We start from the raw sequence: 17,552 nt of genomic DNA on the forward strand, positions 1-17,552 counted from the left end.
TGTAATAACCCCCCTGCTTTAATGTAGTGTTAAAAAAAATAGACAAGGAACGATTGTATATATTATCAGCTGTTGAGCTGCAGAAAGTTGGTTTGTGGTGTTGTCGGGGTCTGAACACTCTGACATCAGCAGTGGAGTGGGAACAGAGCAACAATTGAAGGAAATCCCCATAGAGACTGAGTGCTTGATAGTCTGCAGACTCTCTAGTGCATGGTTAGATTTTCATGGGTTAGCTTATCCAGAACCTTGTCAAGACACTTGGAAACTTGTTCAAGACTTTTAACGTCAAGAGGAAGGTTTACTGGATCTACTGTCTTTTTATTTAACCTCAGAGTTTAATTAGAGTACAGTAAAATACTGTGCTATGATTAGAGTAGTTCCAAAAGAACAGAAGTAACATACCTTATATAATAATAATTAAGCCTATAGGACCATTGTTAAAAAGTATTGATCCACAGGAAATGATGCAAAAGGAAACAACCCTGTTTCCCAGGGTTATGTCCCACACAGATAAGCAATGCACTTGCTAATTTTAAAGCCAGAAAGGGAAGGAAGCGTGACAGCAAAGTTTCCGCCATACCAAACACTGCTGAGAAAAAAAAAAGCAAAAAGCCTGTCTTGGAAAAAGCTCAGTGTTCGTCTGCCTTGCTTAGAGTCAGTGTGGGAACTAACATTAACCTGGTGGAATAATGGCACATAATGAAACACATCCCCTTTTGGAAATACTAAAAACTAATCTTGGTGAGTGCGTCTGTATTTGTTTCTTATAGCAATTGTAGGTGAACATCAAGGAGCAGTGAATAAAAGCTAAAGCCATACTTTGTGTCCGAGTAACATGTATTTTAAAATGCAGAAACAGCGGCTCTAAAATTGATACAACTTATTATAGTTTCATATGAAAGCCTGTATTATCACCAAAATCATCTTTCTATAGACTGCAGCAACGCGAACTATTCTCAGATTGATGTGTGGGCATTTGGCAAATCAACAACTGAGATCTGAATAAAGCACTGAATGTTTTAGGCCCAAAATACATTTCTGATTTGCTGCAATTGTTAAGAATAATTCAAACCACTCAGTTCGGTCTTGGACAGTTTTCTTACTGCCCCCTGGGTCCAAAATAAGAAAACTAGCATTCAGCAACTTCTATGAAACAAGAGAACTGCTCAAAGTTATTTTAGATGACAGCTTAAAACTTTTCTGTTTGCTACTGCCTTTTATAAAGTTAATTTTGGAGCTCGATGTAGATCTTTTTATTCTGGTTTAATTTTAATCTAATGAAAATGAAAACTGTCTTAAAGTCTATTTGTATCTCTAAATATTGCCTTTCACTTTCACATATTATGCGTTTTTATGTCTTATGTAAAGTACTATTAATTGCCTTGTTGTGGAAAGGCGATATACAAATGAACTTGCTGTACTTTGCCTTTACCTGGTCGAGAGATCTGGGAACTTTTGCAATCGATATTCACGTACAGTACATTATCACCTCAGGATTTACATGAAAATCAAATGATGAGGTTGTTTTCTGTCAGCCAGTTTGGGCTTTAGTACAGTGAGCTACTTAGACAGTGAACCCACACAGCAGGTATGATGTAAGATTTTATGTAATGCGCCCAGTATAGCAGCGCCCAGCAATAAAAAATCAATAAGAACAACATTTCCAAAAACAAATCTGGCACGCACAGTATGAGATCAACTTTATTCTCATGATACATATGTAGACATACTCCTCGTCTATGCTAATAAGATTGTATCTCTAACATTAAATGCAGCTTGAAGTGCCATCTGGGGAAATAATCTTCCCCGTATTTACCACAACACAATGCATCCTGCCTCACATTCTTCTACAGTTTCCAGTCATTTGATCCCGTCAGCATTTCCCCTTTTCTGACTCTCTGCACTCATCTTTTATTTCCAGGTGATATGATTCTAGCCTTCTGTTTATCTATTCTTGTGGGCCTGATGCTGGGTGCGTTGGTCTACGTCCTGTTGACCTGGGCATCCAGGCGCACAGCCACCGCCAGGATCACCAGGCGCTCCAAAAAGAAGTCTGGCACTTCACGAGCACAAACCCCAATGAACAGCCCGCTAGGCCTTTACCGAAGCACTTTCCTGAGTGTCTACAGACAACCCTCCCTGGAGCCAGTGGGTCCTCTGGGGAGCAAACCTGGGGCAGAGACCTCCACCTTTCGCCCGCAGGCCAAGAGGAGCAGGGCTGCGCTGGAGTTAGGAGATGACACTCAAGTCACCATGCCTGAGGATACAGCAGCTTCAAACTCATCGGATTCAGCATCCCTTGTGCCAAACAAGAGGCATTCCTTCTGGTTGGGCGGCAACGGACTTAAGGGATTTCTCCCCTCGCAAACTCCCCCTCCTGCCTATGACAGCGTCATCCATGCCTTTGAAGAGACTTGCACTTGAAACTGTCAGCATAACAACAACAACATGTGGACAAGTTACAGTGGACTCTCTGCTCTGGCTGTCTTCTGCTCTTTTAAAAAGGACAGTCATGTCTGCATACTGGGAGATCAGACCTTTTCTGCCACTTTACAGTTTGTCCTTAACTGATTTTGCTGCACATCAGCCATGAAATGTCAGCTCAGTATATATGTTATGAATTATAAATAGCTCATGACCATTGCAGGGCATCTCATGACAGGGACCATGTTGTGGTCCTTCAGCTGTAGTCTGGGTGTAGATTTTGCTGTAATCATGTGAAGATGAGGGGAAACACTGTGTGCTAGATAGTTATATTATCTAAAATCACAATAAAGATTTAATGGTGAATTATTTCCAGTGTTTGTGCTTTTGTGCACAAATGAAACACATTAGACCATCATTACCCATTCAAAATCTATTGATATGCTGTCATCCAAAGACTGATATGTTCATTAGATGTGCTAAAATCAGTGTCCTTAATAATACTAAACACCATGGTAGGAGGGTGAACAATGGGTTAAAATCACATTATTCATCACATCAAGGTCTTGTGTCAAGAATGTCACTTCAACTTGCATTGCAAAGATGGGGTGCGTCGTATGAGGTTGCCATTTATGAATGAAACCCCCGTTTGAAATGCAGCAATAAGTCTGGTATTGATTATATCAGTCTGCGCACTAGACTCCGTGTCAGAATGTATTAAAATCGGATTAAATTACAAACAACTACCTGCAGGAATTCCTAAAAGGCTTACCATGTGTGTTGGTGATTGGCTCTTTATCTGGACTTGAAATTAGGTGTGTATTTTCCGTGCTACCTGCCTCATGGCAACCCGCTGTAAAAGCCACAACCCCAAAGTGCGCCAGCAGAAAAGCGCCTGGCAACACGACCGCACTGTGCGCCGACTGCCTCTGGATTAACGTTACACAAGCGGGTGTCAGGTACGTGCAGATGCATTATGTTTGCCTAGAAAAATCTCCTTGATGAAAGCACTTCTTTATTTTACACCGCAGTTTATTCGTCTCGTCAGCATTGTGTCAGTCAGGCTGCTGCATGCGGTCACATTATAAGACGCCGTTGAATGAGAAATTAATTTGATGTGATGTAGTGAAACCTTGACAGATCAGATGATGGCTCTTTTACTGAGACTTTCAGAGGATGCTGTTAATCTTAATTCTTCAAAGCAATAGACCAGTTATTATCTTTAAGTGATGTTTTTTTGTATTGTGATGGTACTGTTTTATTATTATTGCCTGCATCTTAACATTAAAGGTATATTTTAATACAGACATTTGGATATTTGAGTTCATATCCTTATTTGGCTTCTGCTCTGGTGTTTGACGTAAAATAGGAAGAGCGGACAGTATCAGTACCCATGGAGACTGCGAGTGCCCTGATCTCCAATGCAGTGTTGCTGTTGCATAGAGACTGAGAAAAACTGTGATTGTCAAGGTTGATGCACTGAATGACAACGCGGCTATTTTAAGCAAGAGCCATTTCGTCTCTCTTAGATTGCCTGTTGAATAGCAATGTTGTTGTTTTTTTAATTCGTATTTTTATCAACCCTTCCATTGCAACAGGATTGCACAACTCTTCAGAGTCACATCAGAAAGACATGGGATGGGCCACTGGCATCAAAGAAGCCTCACATCATTTCACTACTAACTCAGAAGTGCAGAGCTGCTTGATTGAATGAATACACAGTGCTGGACAACACCTTGCTGTATGATGCATTTTACTTACCCGTTTATTATATTGTAAGCACAAAGAGCAGAGCAGCCATTAACCATCAGTGCATCATCTATCTGAATGGAAATATGGACACCTTCAATGGAGGAATTTTAACTCAACATGTCCAGGAACTATGAGGTACGTTGAATCTTTGTGTATTTTTTCATGTTGTTTGACCATTTTATTCAATATTATAATATACTATTCAATCTTCTCTTAACCCTGTGCAGCCAAACCTTATTCAGATTTTCAAAACTTGACTATAAATTGTGGAGGAGATCCCAAGGTTGCTGAAGATACTAAGGAAGTGTATGTACAATTATGCACAAGCTATGTAGCACATTATTATTTGATGTAGGGGCGAAGCTATAAAAACGAGTCCAGGGATGACTATATCACTCAGCGTGAACATTATGTAGCTTCAATGAAGAGCTGGAACAAGAGATAGAGAATATGTAATACTATCAGACAAGTGAGAGTTAACAAGAGGATACACCCTTACAGTAGAAGATTTTGCATCTTCTTTAAAGGCGTAGCACAAAAATCTGGGCCCCATACAGCTTCAGTGGGCCCCATTCTCCCTTTAATACATGTTAACAGATGCATCTGTAGTGGTAACTGACACTGTACTTCTCTATCTAATAGTAAAAGGCAACTGAATACATCATGTTTTCCCTGAGAGGCTCTAACATTGTTAGTTTCCTGACGAACAACAATAACCAACAACCGATAGTAATAGTTTACCTATAATGGTAATGACGAAAGTTCAGTTCCACCATTTCCATCATTACAACACTCCTGATCTTCTACTTCAAAATATTCATGTGAGCTGGGGATTCCTTTTTTAAAGTTTTTTTTGTTTTGTTTTGTTTTTGGGGGGGGGGGGGGGGGGGGGGGGGGGTTGGTTTTTGGACAAGGTTTGAAATGAATCCATTCATCGGAGATATAACTGGCCTAAGTAAACAAAGCTAAAGAATGGTCTAGCTGGTATTTCAACAGACATTGATATGCCTTTAACAGGAAGAGTGTGTACAATGTAGGGGGATCTATTGGCAGAAATTTAATAAAGTATTCAAGAGTTTGATTTAATTAGTGTATAAACACCTAATAAATAAGAATTGTTGTGTGTCTGTTACTTTAGAATGAGTCATTTATACCTACATAGGGAGCAGGTTCTCCTTCATCTTCTATTTCTACAGTAGCCCAGTAAACTACAAAGTCTGGCTCTAGAGAGTCTGGCTCTGTCACGTTCTTCACAAGTTTCCACATTTACCCTAAAATGGAAATCCAAATGTTTATCAACTGTTAAATCCTCTCAGTTGTAATCTGTGAATCTGAACAAATAAACGACAGACTGTAGTGATGATGTAATCTGGAGACAAATCCTGGAGCTGCTCCATAGACAGTGAATAATGGAACAACTGCTCGAACACTATGACAGCAGCCGTGGTGATTTTACTTGTGTAAGTAAATTAATAAATAAATAAATGAATGTTGGCTTAAACATTGAGTTTGAATCTTCATTCCTTATCTTGGAAACACTATTTGATGGAACAATCTCACCACAAGGTCCATTAGTAGCTGTTCTGGAGATTTCAATCATATCACACAATCTTCATCAGCAGATGGAGTCACCACCAGGTTTTATGACAACTCATCAGCAGAAGATTGTGTGATACGATTGAAAAGATCCAGAACAGAAAAGCCAGTTTGAAGTAAATGTAGGTTCACAAACCGACACAAATGAATAATGTACACTGTTTCTAATCTCTATTTTTAACATGCCTCTTCCTCTGCTTTTGCCCACCAGCCTGGTCACTCAGTAGGGATGTTGGCTGCCGTGGAACATGGTCCCATCCTCTGCAGTGACTCCAACATCCTCTGCCTCTCATGGAAAGGCCGGGTCCCCAAGAGCGAGAAGGACAAGCCGGTGTGCCGGAGACGCTACTATGAGGAGGGCTGGCTCGCCACGGGGAATGGGAGAGGAGTTGTTGGGGTGACGTTTACATCTAGTCACTGCAGGAGGGATAGAAGTACACCTCAGAGAATCAATTTTAATCTGCGTGGACACAACAGCGAGGTGAGGTCTTGACAGCAATTATTGCTTTTTTTTTTTCTTTTTCTTTTTGCTATACATTCTTACAATTGCAAATGATAAAGAGCTATTTTAAAAGCTGCTCCCTTTCTCTGACTCTCTTTTGCCCTCTATAATAATCTTATTTCACAGAACACTTTCACACTGATAAAACTGACACATCGTTTCGTGAAATCAAATCATAAGATAATAATATAATCAACAATAAAGAAGATGAAGGTAAAACATAAATTGCAATATATACACAAAATCAGGAATTTCATAGAAAGTATTTGAAAATTTGGCATACTATTGATTGATTGTATAAAAAGAATGAGATATTTATGAAAAAAGTATATTCAGATGTGAAAAATTTTAATTATATTAATAATAAATTCAAGTCAGACATTTCATTTAGTATTAACATTTATGTCTATTTTAATAACAGCATGCAAACTGTAGGTGTCTCATACATGTACGGGAAAAATGACTGTGTGCATGTGAACTGATGGTCTGACGGTGTTGGTCTTTGACTCTCTATGCTGACTTTCCTTCCCTCCAACTGCAGTGGACTTTTTTTAGCATTGCGCTCCTACTAGATATTAATCATGAATGTTCCTCGGTGCAGAAAGCCACCTGTGTTTGAGAAATGAAAGTGAGTGTTTTGGGCCTTTGCAGGTTGTCTTGGTGCGTTGGAATGAACCTTTTCAGAAGCTCGCCACATGTGATATGGAAGGAGGTATTTTTGTTTGGATCCAGTATGAAGGAAGATGGTCTGTGGAGTTAGTCAATGACCGAGGTGCCCAGGTAGACACTACAGTACTTTCCTCTATTTCCCAGATACTTAATGGATAAAGTCTGGATTTTGATTGCATTGTTGTGTTTAAATACACAGTTTTCTTGAAGGTGAACACTTCTCTCCTCTAGGTGAGTGACTTTACTTGGTCACATGATGGCACTCAAGCCCTCATCGCATACAGGGACGGCTTTGTGTTGGTTGGCTCGGTCAGCGGACAAAGACACTGGTCCTCAGAGATTAACCTGGAGAGTCAAATCACCTGTGGCATCTGGACACCTGATGATCAGCAGGTACACATTCTGTAATTGAGCTTACTGTATATGAATGACTCTTTTAACCATAAGAACTCATTCAATTCTGCTTTAAAAAATGTTATTTAATCTTGCTTTGTGTCATAAAATATTTACATGGAGATCATTTTCCTCTTGCTTCTAACACTGTTCTTGATGTACAAGATTAAACAGTTCACATGGCTTTTAGGCCAGATATTTGATGCTTCAGAGTATATTCATCATGTCATCTTTTAATGTTTAATGTGCGATGCCCCCTCAGGTCTTATTTGGTACAGCAGATGGTCAAGTGATCGTGATGGATTGTCATGGCCGGATGCTTGCCCATGTTCTGCTACACGAGTCTGATGGGATTGTGAGTATGTCCTGGAACTGCCCTGATTTCCTGGTCGAGGATAGCACAGAGAGTGACACAGACTCTGATGACAATATTCTGCCTTTAGGTAAAAAAAATAATTTCCTTCCTGCTCACACAATTGACTAAAATGTGTTGGCCGGGGAAAGCTTATGTTTTTACTTTTCTTTATTCTTCCAAGTGCGGAGAGTCAAGCCTTTGTTGACAGTCACCTTCTTATCAGGAGACATCAGTTTAATGAACAACTATGACGACCTCTCTCCTGCCGTAATTCGCTCAGGGCTGAAAGGTTTGTATTCAGACTCGAGTAACATTTGTCACAAATAAATGTGTTGATGATATGACCCCATGACAGATATTGTTTTCATACTTACATACATACATACTTACTCCACAGATGTTGAGGCTCAATGGTGCTCCCAGGGAGACCTCCTGGCTGTGGCTGGCATGGAGAGACATGGGCTACCTGTCGACTCTGCCTGTGGGCCCATCATGAGGAACGCCCTCGTTAAGTTCTATAATGTCCAAGGAGAGCATATCTACACTTTGGAAACACCGGCACAGGTCAGTCCTTTATAAATTGAGAGACAGATGTCTCGCTGGGCAAAATAAATAAAGACTTTCTTCTGATAGTAATTTCTGTTTTTAGGTATTAATACTTCCTGTTAATTTTCTAGCTGATGTTCATTACACTGGACTACATGGCAAGTCCAGCTGAAATAGTAATTTTAACTTTTGATATTATTATTTGCATGTTGTGCTAACTAAAACCGTTTAATTATGTATTTAATATAATTACAAAAAGTAGATGATCTGAAAAGTAGATCTATCTATCTATTGTTCAGCCTTAACATAGCTTTAACACTCAATGTTAGAGGTTTGGGTCAAACCATAGTCACCAAGCTTAAAATGTGGTTATGTGGTTATAATAATACCAATAATACACATGTTAGCCTTTTTAATACATTATTCAAGTGTTTTTGAAAATAATTTTGCAGAGACAGAGAGTCGCACCAAAGCAGTATTTCCCTCGGTTTAATAATGGGTGATAGGCTGTATATCTATTGCCATTCTCTAAACTGAAGCACTTCATAATTGAGCGCTTAAATGAAAAAGGTTAATAATAACAGAATGAACAACAACCGACTGAGAATCCAGTGTTCTGCTCTTGTGACTGGTTGTTTTTCAGAGGCCCATCACCACCATCTGTTGGGGTCATAGAGACTCTCGTTTGTTCCTTGCATGTGGACCAGCGCTGTATGTGGTGCGTGTAGAGCACAGGGTGGCCAGCCTCCAACTCTTATGCCAGCAGGGTATCGCCAGCGCCCTGCGAGAAGAGAAAGATGTGGGGAAACTGAACATGCCCTCGCTGCTCTGCTCTTATGTGACCACTGCTTTCATACCTACCATCAAGGTGCAATGCCCACTGATTAATCCCTCCTCAGTTATAGACTTCTTAACTTTCGTTTCACTGTGATAATACAAAACTGCTGACTTTGACATGTTTTCATTCGAGTGTCCAGCAACCTTACAGCCCTTTCCTCTCTTTGTTCTAGCCCCCAATTCCTGACCCCAACAACATCCGTGACTTTGTCAGCTATCCCACAGCTGGGAATGAGAGGCTCCACTGCACCATGAAGCGAGCGGAGGACAGCCCCGAGGCAGGCGGTCCCTGCTACACTCTCTACCTAGAATATTTAGGAGGACTGGTACCTATTCTCAAAGGAAGACGTATCAGTAAACTAAGGCCTGAGTTTGTCATTATGGATCCAAAAACAGACAGCAAAGCAGGTGGGTTTAGGCCTTAAAGGGTAAACAGGCTACTTAGATGTAGAAAGCAGTGATAACTGTTCAGCATATGGCCCGTGGTTTATCCAGACTAACCACAAACTAAATCCCATTCTTCTCCATTGAATTAGGGTTAAGGCAGAAGTTGCAGAGGCAAATATTTAAAATCACAGCTCCTAAAACTAAAACTATCTACATGGCACAATGGACGCATAAAAATTTAGTAAAGTGGGTAAACTGTCGGTTTGAAGGAATTATTTGACATTTGGGAAACATGCTTATTAATTTTCTTGCTAATAGTTCAATGAGAAGTTTGATACCCCTTATTTGTATGCTAAATATAAAGCTAGAATTTTTTTTAAATCCCCTAAGCAGCACATCTAAGTTTTAAAAACATGCTGTATCATATTGCACACAAAGCTAAATGTAAAAAAAAAAAATAACATTTTGGTTTAACAGGGAGTTGTGTTGATGTGTTTGATCTGTTTCTTGGCAAGCAATTTCCTGGAGCTCCTGCTGGTTTCCTGGCAGCCTGAGAGGGATTTTAAATATATAAATAGTCAGAAAATAATTTTCTGACTATGTTTTTCAGGAACCAAGAGACAACTGGACAGTTAAGCACAGTGACAAAGGATTTGAACATGGAAAATGTATTATTATTTCACTGTCTAGGGCACTGCCAGGCTAGCTCTTTCCCCCGGCTTTTAGTTTATTTGGTAAACTATGCTGAGCTTTAGCCCAAGTTAATGCACAGACTTTAGAGTGGTACTGTTCTTCTCATCAAAAGTCTGTAAAAAAGCAAATTTCTTAAAACCATACACCTTTTAAAATAGACAAAACGGATTATAAGCTTACTTATACTGCTTACAGCTGAAGCAATAAGTACTTGAGTTGACTTGAGACACTCATAATAGGCAAACAGACCTGCCCAAAGGTCATAAATATTGTTCAAATAAAAATGTGCACCTGTTTCATCTCTATAAACAAATGCCCCATTTTAAAATAACTGCACATGTTCATGCTGTGGGCCCATCTTTCACCTTGAGTAAGAACAAATACAGACTCTGGTGATGCTGCTGTTCTCTGACGTAACATGGTCTGAGGCATGATACTGGAATAGCCTGAGCCGTGACCTGGCTGCATGAGGGTCTGATTAAGCCTATAATCCCCAAAAAAACGTTTAATTATATAACTATATTAGTGTTTAGGAGTTCAAACTCACCTTTACTGTTATGTTTTTTTTGCAGAGGAGGTGTGTGTGAATCCCATGATCTCGTACACTGACAGCTGTAACTGCTCCGACTCCAGTGACATTGAGTTGAGCGACGAATGGGTTGGGAAGAAGTCACCGAAGTTATCCCGAGGAAACAGGTCACCTAAACTTCGCAGTACATGACAGAAACAATAAATGTTATATAAGGGATGTGGCAATAAGGCATTCTAGCATCTGTTTTACCATGCTTATTCGTTTAGGCTGAAGTGATAAAAATGACTGTATTACCAACTGTAATGTGAACTGAAAATGTGAAATGTCATTTTATATTTACCTCTCTGTTTCAAAGAATGAACATGGATTCAAGAAAATCTCCAAAACTTTCACGTGCCAATCAGGAAGGCCAACGATCACCACGGTTACCGACAAAGAAGCCTCCAATTCGGTCCCCGAGTCTGACACGTCGAGAGTTTTCTATGGATGGAATCACAGAGGTATGACGTGCTACAGTACCAAGGTTAATATGCTACAAAGTTTATAGCTGACATGTTATTTGTTTTATGCATCAACATATTCTTATTACTTTTAAACAATTACATAATAACATTAGTACAGTACTTACCCTTCTGCTGCCTTCCTGCCATCTGTTTTATCCTGTCTTTGTCGATGCTTTCCTGTTCCTTTCCCTGAAATGTTGCTCACTTAGTATGTATTGTTGTTAAGTATATTGTGTTTTGACTTTTTTTTTGTTGGTGGATGTGCACGTATTACCGGTAATTATGTTGTGTACCATGTAGGGCTGCAAGTAACAATTGTTTTTATTGTAATTTTTCTTGATAAATCGAATCACCGTTTAGTCAATGATTGTTAAAAAATAGTGGAAAACATGGCATCCAATTTCTCAGAGCCCGTTGTGATGTCTTCAAGGAAAAACAGTAAAATTGTTACATTTGAGAAGCTGGAGCCAGAGAATGATGAAAAATTACTAAAACAGATTATATTAGTGAGTGTAGTGACACAAAAGGGTTTCTGGAAAATGAGTTATTTTACTAAACGCCCAAAACAAAACACACAAAAAAACGTATCCTGTCTTAGTTTAAATTAGTTAGTTTAAATGTTGTCTGTCACTGCACGAAACCATGACTGTAGGTAAATCCTTGATTGTTTATCTTTGCATACTAATAACTCAGATTTGTATTCCTGTCTTCCATTTTGTCTACTACACAGCACAATTACCTCGCTCAAGTCACATCCAACATCTGGGGGACAAAGTTCAAAATTGTTGGACTTGCTTCTTTCCTCCCTGCCAATCTTGGTGCAGGTAAATGTCACAAAAGCCACACATTCACATCACAGTACTCAATCTGATGAATGTAGCAGTCACCATAATTACTTTGTTTGTTTCAGTCATTTATAAGACCAGTTTGCTTCATTTGCAACCGAGGCAGATGACAATTTACCTTCCAGAAGTGCGAAAGATTTCACATGACTTCATGAGCCTGCCGGTGTTCAATCCCAATGTATTCAGTGAGGATGAGGATGACTTACCAGGTGTGAATCAGAGGAAAATATTTTCAATTCAATTAATTACATTCATTATCTTACTGTATTCTGCATATTTGTATGTGCTAATAGTCATTTACATAATTCTCCTCTGTTTTCATAAAGTGATGGGGCCCTCTGGAGTGGCAGGAGACAATCCTCCCTGTACAGTCAACATTCCTATTGCTCCCATCCACAGCCCAGCTCAGGCCATGTCCCCGACTCAGAGTATTGGCCTGGTTCAGTCTTTATTGGCCAATCAGAATATTCAGCTTGATGTCCTCACCAACCCTACAGCCACTGCAGCAGCAGCAGCTGCAGCAGCTGCAGCTTCTGTCCCTGTTTCTGATCATGGCCAGGATGCTGTTGCTACACCATACCCAGTTCCAGCTAGATACTCAAATCCTGGTCAGGTGATCTTCAATGGGCTAGAGATGGGTCCTCTTCTGCCTGGTACTTTACCTCCCCCACCTCCACCTCACCATCTTCCACCGCAGCCACACCCGCAGAGGTCTCATTCACAGCAGGCTCGACAACAGCAGTCGAAACAGTCGCAACAAATGCAGACGCAGCAGCAGCAGAAGATGCATCATCATCAACAGCAGCAGCAGCAGCAACAACAGCTACAACACCATCATCAGTCACAGTCACAGCAGCAGCAACAACAAATGCAGCAGCAACATCAACAGCTTCAGCAACTGCATCACCAACAGCAGCAACTCCAACAACAGCAGCAGCAACACCAACAGCAGCAGCAGCAGCAACATCAACAACAGCAGCAACATCAACAACACCACCAGGTTCAGCAACACCAACAAATACAGCAAAATCCGCAGCAAGTGACACCCCAACAACTTCAGCACCAACATCATATCCAACAACAACAGCAACAGATGCAGATGCAGCACGAGCAGATGCAGCAGCAGCAACACCAGATGCAGCAGCAGCAGCAGCAAATCCGGCAACAGATCCAGGAGATGAGGCATCAGCAGCAGCAGCTCCAGCAGCAGCATCAGCAGATCCAACAGCAACACCAACAGATGCAGAGACAGCACCAACAAATGCAGCAGCAACTGAAGATGCAGATGTCGCTGCCCCCTCCTCCTACTGGCTATCCAACCATTTCCTTACAACAGATTCATCTTCTGCCCCAAATTCTCCCAGGAAATCCTCCTCCCACCACTGAGCCTGGACTGGACAGGGGAGACCATGGACACATGCTGAAGCCAAGTCTGCCTCGGACTTTACCTCCCTCCTTCAGTGATGCAGATGGGTCTATGGAGATTCAGATGAGGAAGGTGAATCCTCCACCTCCATACCCTGGCACTGTAGTGTCTGCAGCAGCAACCACAGCTACAGCGGCAGCTACGCCTCAAACACTTGTCACAAACTGTGACAGCCCTAGCATCCTGGCACCAGACCCCTTTTTGAAGAAAGATGAGTTCCTGCTTCACCCAGTGACCTTACAGTACCCAACACCTCTGGGGTATGAAAGGATCACAACCTTTGACAGCAGTGGCAACGTGGAGGAAGTTTGTCGGCCACGAAGGCGGCTCATTCGCAACCAAAATGCGTACACTGTCCATGGCATCGGGGGCTCAGCCACACTCAAAGTCACTTCATCTGATAGTAAAAAAATTCAGCTTCCATACAGCTCAGCAACACTGAGTCGTCTTTCTGTCCCTCGATACTCTATACCTAGTGGGGACCCTCCTCCTTACCCTGATCCAGCTAATCAGGTAACCACTACACTTCCTCCTCCACAGAGAATTGATAACAGTCTGATTCATGCCACTATACGCCGTGACCGCAGAGATATGGGACTCAAAGTGCCACAGATGATGGATAGCTCAAGAACCCTTCCCACTAAGGCTAAGATGAACAGTGCATTAGCACTATCGTACCAGCAGAGGGTGCCCACTGCATTGTACACATGCACACAGTGCAGCAGTAACAGCAGCAGCACCAGCGTCAGTGTCAGTGGTGGTGGAACGACGAGTAGTGGCATTGCAGGTGGCACGGTGGTGAGGCAAGAGTTCCCCCCAGGGAAAGGAGCACATCACAGTACTATTATTGTGCACTCCAAAAGTGCCTCACCCCTGGCCTCCCAGTCATCTTACAGTCTGCTGAGTGCTGTTGATAACAGCCGAGACAGAACAGTGTATGTTAACTCTGCTTTTACTGAAGATGAGACTTTGAATCAGCAGTGTCACCTCGAAAAATCAGTACGCCAGCTGACTCTCGGTGATGTCAGTTTGACAGTTAAACGCCCTCCGCCTTACCAATGGGACCCCTCCACCACAGAGGAGTTCTGGCTCACACCAGAGCAAACCATATTAGCTCCCCCACCAGGACCTCATAAACCACCTCCTCTCATAATTAGTCAAGCCCAGCACTTGGACATGACTCGGCTACCTTTTGTCCTCACCACTAAACCTCCATCCAGCCCAAGCACAAGCACTCTTACTTTCCCATCAGGTTACCAGATATCTCTCTCGCCTTTTCCTCCAGGTGTGGGTCACAGTGGACCCCAACTTCAGACGTTACAGAACCCTCCACCACAGTGCTCTCCAAACGAAGTGGTTGGTCCAGTCCCTTTTGCTCAGCAGGACCCCAATTTGGTTCTGCCACCAGGTTACCCCCCAAATCTTGCTAACCTGGCTTGCTGCCCTCTCCCTCCGATGTATCCAGGAGCCAGTTCATGTGCAGGACTTCAGCTGCACCCTGTAAACCTGCACCCCTGGAACCCTTACCCCTGCCCACCTCCCATGCAAGACCCTCCAGCACCTCCCCTTCCTACTAAGACTCATCAAATTTTAGAGAAGCCAATTCTCTCCCCACCCCCTCCAACTGGACCACCTCCGCCACCGCCTCTGCCTCCTCCTCCTCCACCTACCGAGCTACCACCTTCCAAAAGTGCCACAGAGGATCTTGCAGAGTCTGCCAACAACTTTGCAGAGCCATCATCCTTAAATGAAAGCCCTGTGCCACAGGAGTCAGATCGCTTCAACAAGAAGAGCCGCAAAAGACTGGACAGCAGAGCTGAGGAGGCCAACTTGCCCACTGTCGCTGAGGGCAAATCCAGAAAGGAAGGCCGTGCACTCTCTGACTTCAACACGCTCATTTCCAGCCCAAGGCTTGGCAGCAGAGAGAAGAAGAAGCCCAAGGGGCCGAGAGAGCAGCTCAACAAAACCAAGAAGATGAGCCGTACAACAAATGAGTTCCAGGATAGTTCAGAGAGTGAGCCGGAGCTGTTCATTAGCGGCGATGAACTCATGAACCAGAACCAGAGCAGCAAGAAGAGCTGGAAGAACAAACGCAGCCTGCGTATGGCAAGTGAGCTGGAAGAAATAAAGTGCCGCAAGGCAAATGAAAGAGAGGACCGTAGTTTAGGCAGCCAAGGGTTTGTCTATGTTATGGCCAATAAACAGCCATTATGGAATGAAGCCACCCAGGTCTACCAGCTTGACTTTGGAGGAAGAGTCACCCAGGAGTCAGCGAAGAATTTTCAGATTGAGCTGGATGGTAGACAGGTAATTTGATGATAAGAAAAACTGATAAATTAAGAGAATTTCAGTTTACAAACTGAAACTGCTTCTCCAATTTTTACCCTTTTTTGTCTCGAGTGACAGAAAACTTCATACAAATGCATTACTCCTCAAATAATTTTTAGAAAAGTGTGGTGATGTTGTTGTGTTGTTTGTTTCAAGCTTTCTAAAGTATCTTCTTGTTTTATGTCTTTTTTTAGGTGATGCAGTTTGGGCGAATTGATGGGAATGCCTATATTTTGGATTTCCAGTATCCTTTTTCAGCAGTGCAGGCATTCGCTGTTTCCTTGGCCAATGTGACTCAAAGGCTTAAGTGAGAAAGTTATTTTGATGTTGTGTACTGGGAAAATGTACCGTATGTGAAGTTGTGACTCTTTGTTTTAAAGAGGAAATTATTATACAAGTTGGTCTTGCACATGCAGATAAATTACAATCAGTCTTTAGAAGGCTAGGTCAGTCTAGGTGAATGGTAATGAAAATATACCACTTTATTCATAGTTTTTAGTCCATATGCTTAAGCTAATTTTATTTATTATTACTGTATTTGGTGAAATAAATAAATGTCAACCTTCCCTGGATAAACGAAATGTAAACAAAGTACACGTTTGAATGAATTTTAAAAGTAGTCTGGAGGTGAAGTACAACCTGTGGTGCCAAAGAAATTTTGGCTTATGAAGCTATTTAAATATATTACAAATTCATAAATATTTTATGTACATTTCTGGTGTTTATAAAAAATATACTGAGTAGGTATCTTGGGGTACGTGGCATTCAAAATTGCTAGTGCATTTTCACAAAGCCATACCATAACTGATACAAACACTGCACTATTTTAATTTAACTTTTAAGTAAATAAGTAGAAAAATTATAAGCTTTTTGATACCTTTCATTTGGTATCTGTATTCTTCATCCAAATACCATTTTTTCAAGCCAATGATTTGATTTCTAATCTGATTTGTTTGTTACTCCAATGTTAAAATTGCAGAACATGCAATAGAAGAATGTATTGATTCTGTAACTGAGTGTGATTTATCATAGTTTGTATATTTTCTATCCATGTTACTTCTATGAAGTGGTGCAATGAACATGGGAAATATGTTGTCTTTTAGCCACAGTACAGCACATCATCATTCAGTCAGAGCCATTATGATCTGAAAATATGTTTTCATGTGTTATTTTAATCTCAGCGTGTTTGTCAAAGCTACATAATTCTGTCCCTCCCTTTTAATTTCTCTTTTCTGTATTGCCCTAATTGTCACAAATGGGTTAGAGTAGGTCGATGTGCACCAAAAGTAGGTTGATGGAAAGACTGGTAGAAAATGATCCCCTCAGTTAGTTTAAAATCTGGCTCTGTGTTGTTTTCATTTGGGTGTTTATGATGCTACTTGAAAACTGCATTTGAATGTGAAGTACAGTAGTTTGCCTCTTTGAAAGTCAGTGCTGCTTTAGATAGATAGAGCTTGTGTGCAATAACGCTACCTACTTAGAACCGATGTTGTATTGCAAAAGAAAATATAAAGCTGCTTGCACTGTGTGTATTTAGTAAATGACCTGACATCAATATATGCTTACAAAAATGTGCTTATTTGTTGCTAATTTCAGTAATTTTGTACTTCACCTATGCTTTGACATGGTACCAAGAGTTTTTTGATGTTACACTTGTAGAAAAAAAAGAATGAAAACAAACTTGCAATGTAGAAGATATTCAAATTATCAAGATTAACTGTTAGTAAGAGTGAGATTAATGTAGATTTGGTGCTAATGTACAAA

The 17,552-nt window shown here is 41.2% G+C and overlaps 2 protein-coding genes across 5 annotated transcripts; both read left to right on the plus strand.

The window, feature by feature from the left end:
• The first annotated feature begins 638 nt into the window (after window positions 1–638).
• myct1b (myc target 1b) lies at window positions 639–2,790 on the plus strand. The gene is made up of 2 exons (XM_062440641.1): window positions 639–741; window positions 1,922–2,790. Exons 1-2 carry the CDS (start codon window positions 690–692, stop codon window positions 2,422–2,424), a joined length of 555 nt encoding a protein of 184 aa, XP_062296625.1. The 5' UTR covers window positions 639–689; the 3' UTR covers window positions 2,425–2,790.
• A 3,211-nt stretch (window positions 2,791–6,001) lies between these two features.
• tulp4b (TUB like protein 4b) lies at window positions 6,002–16,099 on the plus strand. 4 transcript variants are annotated; one of them, XM_062440593.1, is made up of 16 exons: window positions 6,002–6,253; window positions 6,926–7,054; window positions 7,175–7,336; window positions 7,599–7,779; window positions 7,873–7,980; window positions 8,089–8,255; window positions 8,881–9,105; window positions 9,248–9,482; window positions 10,727–10,861; window positions 11,035–11,186; window positions 11,920–12,013; window positions 12,100–12,243; window positions 12,361–12,775; window positions 13,466–14,202; window positions 14,281–15,767; window positions 15,983–16,099. In XM_062440593.1, the coding sequence occupies exons 1-16, from the start codon at window positions 6,002–6,004 to the stop codon at window positions 16,097–16,099; spliced, it is 4,740 nt and encodes a 1,579-aa protein (XP_062296577.1). The 4 variants fall into 4 exon arrangements, with proteins under 4 accessions (XP_062296577.1, XP_062296576.1, XP_062296574.1 ...); XM_062440592.1 differs by having other exon boundaries at window positions 12,361–12,757; window positions 13,436–14,202; XM_062440590.1 differs by adding an exon at window positions 12,865–13,034 and having other exon boundaries at window positions 12,361–12,717; window positions 13,179–15,767.
• The last annotated feature ends 1,453 nt before the right edge of the window (window positions 16,100–17,552 follow it).

The sequence above is a fragment of the Scomber scombrus genome, chromosome 19 (genome assembly GCF_963691925.1).
Source record: "Scomber scombrus chromosome 19, fScoSco1.1, whole genome shotgun sequence".
NCBI lineage: Eukaryota > Metazoa > Chordata > Actinopteri > Scombriformes > Scombridae > Scomber > Scomber scombrus.